At 39.7% G+C, this 5,114-nt stretch overlaps 1 protein-coding gene across 1 annotated transcript; it reads right to left on the reverse strand.

Annotated features, from left to right (window-relative positions):
• Window positions 1–1,851: 1,851 nt before the first annotated feature.
• On the reverse strand, window positions 1,852–2,548 carry LOC118877975 (uncharacterized). The gene is made up of 4 exons (XM_036818880.3): window positions 2,409–2,548; window positions 2,172–2,290; window positions 2,036–2,117; window positions 1,852–1,976 (listed from the first exon to the last, which is right to left on the reverse strand). The coding sequence occupies exons 1-4, from the start codon at window positions 2,512–2,514 to the stop codon at window positions 1,882–1,884; spliced, it is 402 nt and encodes a 133-aa protein (XP_036674775.3). The 5' UTR covers window positions 2,515–2,548; the 3' UTR covers window positions 1,852–1,881.
• Between the last annotated feature and the right edge of the window lie 2,566 nt (window positions 2,549–5,114).

The raw sequence follows: 5,114 nt of genomic DNA on the forward strand, positions 1-5,114 counted from the left end.
GTGTAATAATTGTTTCCCAAAAGGATAATTGGCATATTGAGTGATTAAGATTATTAAAAACTACCTCTAAAAGTGTTAAACTTACCATAAATGTTTCATGGACTCTGGCGTTACAGACATGCAAGCCTGGAGAAGAACATGCGCAATTACCTGGCTGCCTTTCGAACATGAATGATTCAATAATTGTTTTGATTCCTGCTGTTTGATTCGATTGACAAGGGCAAGCCGCCTGCTTGAGTCGGACACGCCCGCTAATAAGCAGGGTATAATCAAACGCGATGGCAGTAGCAAAAACAAAGGCAGCCGTCCGACAAGCTGACAAAAAAATAAAAAACAAGTGAAACAGAGCGGCCCGAAGGGGAATCGCGGCATCGGGGATCTGGACAGAGCTTCACTGCCATGGCATGGCATGTGTAAATGACGCTTAAAATTGAAAAATTAAATGAGAAATTATTATGTGTGGCAGCGGGGAGAAGGAGCGGCCAGGAGGAGGAGCCGCCAGGAGGAGGAGGATTCAGGGATTCAGGGCATCCTGGCTGCCCAAGCCCACTGGGACATGTGCGTTAATGTGCGAGTGTGAGACGGCGCAGTGTCATTAAATTAATTTGTCAAATATGTATAAAATAATAAATTACCTTTTTGTCAGTTACTCGTTTATTAATTTGTACATGGCAACAACTTTTCGGCGCTGTGCGAAAAAAGGAGCAAACGGTGAAAAAAACACAGGACGCGCCAGTGTCCAGAAGTCAACTAGCATAAAAAATTATGATGTGTAAAAAGTAAACACACGCGCGCGCGGCACAGAAAAACTGTGTGGAAAATGGGCGGAAAAGCGGTGAGTGTGATGATGGAGGTGGAAAAATTGGACAAATTGCCTGGCTGCTCATCGTGTATCGTTTAATAGAAACGACCAACGCCAACCATACATATATGGTACATCCATATATACTATACGGTCACATGTTTTCGGGGCATTTTTATTTCACAGCTCCACTGGCCAAAAGTTGAATGATTTATGATTTATTCAATGCAACGGCCAAAACGAGGCAAACGAAGTGGCTTGTGTGACTCGCTGTCTGTCTGTTAAATTATTTTTTAATGTGTCTATTAAAAAATACAACAGCTGCATCAACAACTGCAGCAACAACTAGATCAACCGTAGGACTATGCGGTGGGTGCAGGTATCTGGTATCTGGATAGGATCGAATCGGGGATTTGGCGCCGGCATTAACATGGAACCAATATAAATGGCATGCCAAATTGTAGTGGATGAACAAATTTGCCGCCTCATATGCGAAAGCGGCAATAAAAACTTGTGGAGCCAAAGCCGAATGCGATTTGGTGGGGCATTTGTTTTAAATTACCCTGGCGTGTAAGTGATGAACTGGTGTTGGTCTGGCCAGTGGTATAACAGCAAATTGAGCAGTCGGCATAAAAAAACAAACAAACTGGGCCGTTTTCGGTATTTTTTGCGGCCCAACCAACTTACAAAAAAAAAGAACTGGAGCATTGAACTCGCCCTCGCCAAGGGATTTTCTCCCCCCCAAAAAAAAAAATCATGATGAGCCATAAAACTATTGCAGTTATTTGGAGTAGATTGCACGGGCGGCGGCGATACAGAGATACTTATGGGATAAGGTGGCCCCCACACGGAATAAATATTTTCGTAAGCGGCCAAAAGGCGATTGCAATTCAGGCCAAAGCTCCGCTAATGCCAACTTATCCAGTTCCTATCATAAATACGGGTTTGTGGGACGGTGGTTTTCCTGCTTTCGAACTTAGGAACTCTGTAAATAAATGGTGAACGTGGGTAACTATTTTTTATCTGAGCATAAAGAATAGATACAATACCATATAATAAAAAATATGATTTCATTTTATTTATGAAAAGCGTCGCGGCACTCGATAGCGATCATCAGGAGACAAATCCACTTGATAATAGTTGTACACAACGAAAGAGAAAATAAAATAAAGTGCTAGGGTACAGAAAAGTAAAGATATACATTACAAATATGTTTAAGTATGCAAAACTCACCTAAAGGTATTATTAACCACTGTAGAAAGAAAATACCTATACCACAGAAGACTATGGATGAGCAAACCAGACATCGAAAACCCTGCATACAAAATAAGGTCATTCAATATTTAAATAAACAAAGAACCAAGTAAACCTTCAGGACACCAATCAAGAGCATGAAACCAGATATTATAAAGGTTGCTCCACATATGCATCCAACAACAAGTACTGCAACTGGCAGCTTTTCCCTTCTTACAAAGTCCATCACAAGAGCTATATTAAATAAATTTATATGATTTATAAGGAAATTCAAAATTCATCCAATATTTCACATTTAAGTAGCTCGATAACATATTTTATAGAATCTTCTACGTCTTAAATGATTACTCACGAATAAAAGCTATTCCCACCACTATATTGATGCATGCCCAGAAAATGCAGGCCCTGTACTTGGTGCAAATGTTAAATTTTTTCAAAATATTTAACTTCTTGCACATTTTATTTACAAATTCAAATAATGATACACAACTTTTGACACAAAAGGAAAATGCGTTATCTGTAAAATGTATCTTTATAACTTTAAATGTTTCTAAAATTTAAAACATCCTTAGTATGGCTGCATAGTAAAAACTAAAATCCAATTCCAATAAATACCCAATGGCACTTGCACCTGCTACATTGTGACAAAATTACCATACGAAAGGTGACCCGTTCGGAGACTTTGATACATTTTCCCCCATCTGTGGACATGGGTAAAAGTAAGCACATAATGTCAATCAATTGCAGCATTAAACTTTCCCCATTTAGTTTTCCGTTGAAGCGTGGAAAGTGAACCCGGCACCGCTGCTGAACCCGAAACCCTTCCATTTTTGTCCACCTGTCCACCTGTTAACTAATCAAATAACTGAAGCGACACGAAAATACCCAAATGTGGTCATGTCAATGGTTTCGGCCGCCGGCGCTGACAGTGTCCAAATCCAATGCAAACAAAAGTGCAAATGAGTTCGAGAGTGCGACGCTAAAATGTTTGCCCAAGCCAAAATGTTAATGGTAATGACAGCTCCGAGAATTCGTTAACGAAGTACGGGCACGTACATATATGGTTCCGGGTTCCCCAGTTTCCCAGTTTCCCAATTTCCCATTTCCCTTTGCCCATCCCAAATCCTGATTTGAAGCCCCCGGATGCCCGTGTCTATTACAATTTCCATCAGTGTGCATCAGAGCACCCAAAGGCCAACAAATGCCATTAAAAATTGCCACGTGAAATGTTTTCATAGGCCGTCGCGTTCTCTTCGGCCAACTAAATTAAAATATTTACGGGTAGATCTGCATGTATCCCAATTATATGCTACCCAAAATATGATAGTTAGATGGCCAGACCGAAAACCAAACCAAAACCGAACTAAAACCGCAACGAAGAAGACGGGGCCCCGGCTAAATCCCATAATTAAGCTTGTATGCATGTCCTAGTCGACGTTGTCCTAGTCGTCCTTTTTGCGTGCATGTGATGTATTAATTTAGAGAAAACCACCGCCCACCCACTCGACCGCGCCGGGGCAAAAACAACTGCCACATGGTCGACAATGGCAACCGGCAACCGGCAACGGCCACAATTACACCTACAGGAAGGCAGAGAGTACAGGACAATGGACCCCCGGTTTGGGAGTGGGTTTTTCGGGTTCCCAGGGATCTGAGGATCTGGGGGTTTGGGAGCAGTAGCAGTAGCAGCAGCAACAGCAAAACTATTTCACAGCTAAAAATGCTGTTATGCGTTTATATTAACACGGATGTGCCCGCACACACACACACCTCCGGATGTCCTGACACCCACTATATAGTAAAGTCCTGGAGCACGAGGACACGTAGAAAGGTAGCCAGCATACATTAGCAGGCACGTAGGATGCAAACTAACTGTGCCATTGGACTAGAAATAGTATCAGCGATAGGAATCATATGCGGCAGCGCCGAAAATGCAGACCTAGCCCAGACCAGGACCTCCTCGACCCCCTTTGCTTTCCCCACCCACCAGGATACACCTCATTTATCCCATACAGCCATGGGGAACCATCTGCGGGGGCTGCCCCAATAGAAAATGAAAATCCCGATATGCGGATATCAGAAAGCCCGAAAAAAACAAAAGAAAAACCTACGCTTTTCAGTAAATATTCCATAATTATAGATGCATTTGCACATAGATTCTCTGCGGCATTGTACAATGCAGTATTTTCGTTTGTTTCCAATAGACAAAAACTGAGAGACCTAAAATGCTGATATTACCAGAAAGAAAAATGAAATACGAGAGTTAAATTTATATTAGGAGATATTTCATAGCTATACAGATATGCAGGCTCATGTTGCCTGGGGTTATAAACAATGGTATAATTTTATTCAACTCTTTGAAATTTGAGAGCTTGTGATGTAATTTGTATTTTGAATAAAGAAATGAAATAAACAAATATATTATTATTATAAAAATAATTTAATCCTGAAATTATTGTCCAGTTTGTAATTTTTTTTTTTTATAAATAATATTGTAATGCAATATAATATTTAAAGGGAAAGAGGATAACTTCTTACAATGTTTGTGTTGCAAATTGATAATGTTATTAATCTGATAGCATTTGCAAATAATACATTTTATGAGGATAAAAATTCACTAATTTTACTATTTAACAAAACCCAATAATTCTATATTCAATATTCTATATTATATAAATAATGTATTTGTGAAATAATATATAAGTTTTATACAGATCTATAAAAAAATATTAAATAAAATGTATTACACAATCAGAAAGTATTTTAAATAAGGGGAAATATATATTTTTAAAATCGGATCTTAAAATCTTTAATCTATAAATGTCATAAAAATGTATTTTTACCCACCTTTTCAGTGCCATAAAAGGTTTGCATTATTAATCCCTAGCAAAAACTTCTGGAAAACCCCTCGCCATGTGCAAGTTTCGTCACACGCTAAACAGTTGGCAAGTATTAGAAGGACTGGGTTGGGTGACGCGTGGATTGGGGACTCTGAGATGGGTGCTGGGGATTGGGTGGATATACTATAGAGAGGGTCTGGCTGAAGCCGTAGGTGGAG

Source organism: Drosophila suzukii, chromosome 3, assembly GCF_043229965.1.
Source record: "Drosophila suzukii chromosome 3, CBGP_Dsuzu_IsoJpt1.0, whole genome shotgun sequence".
Classification (NCBI taxonomy): domain Eukaryota; kingdom Metazoa; phylum Arthropoda; class Insecta; order Diptera; family Drosophilidae; genus Drosophila; species Drosophila suzukii.

What these genes read in the sequence shown, in the direction of transcription:
- LOC118877975 (XM_036818880.3), bottom strand. Translation starts at nt 2,514, where the DNA reads ATGTGCAAGAAGTTAAATATTTTGAAAAAATTTAACATTTGCACCAAG. An exon ending in TCTTGATTGGTGTCCTGAAG is followed by an intron (nt 2,118 to 2,171) that starts GTTTACTTGGTT and finishes TTTTGTATGCAG; the next exon opens with GGTTTTCGATGTCTGGTTTG. An exon ending in GTGGTTAATAATACCTTTAG is followed by an intron (nt 1,977 to 2,035) that starts GTGAGTTTTGCA and finishes TCTGTACCCTAG; the next exon opens with CACTTTATTTTATTTTCTCT.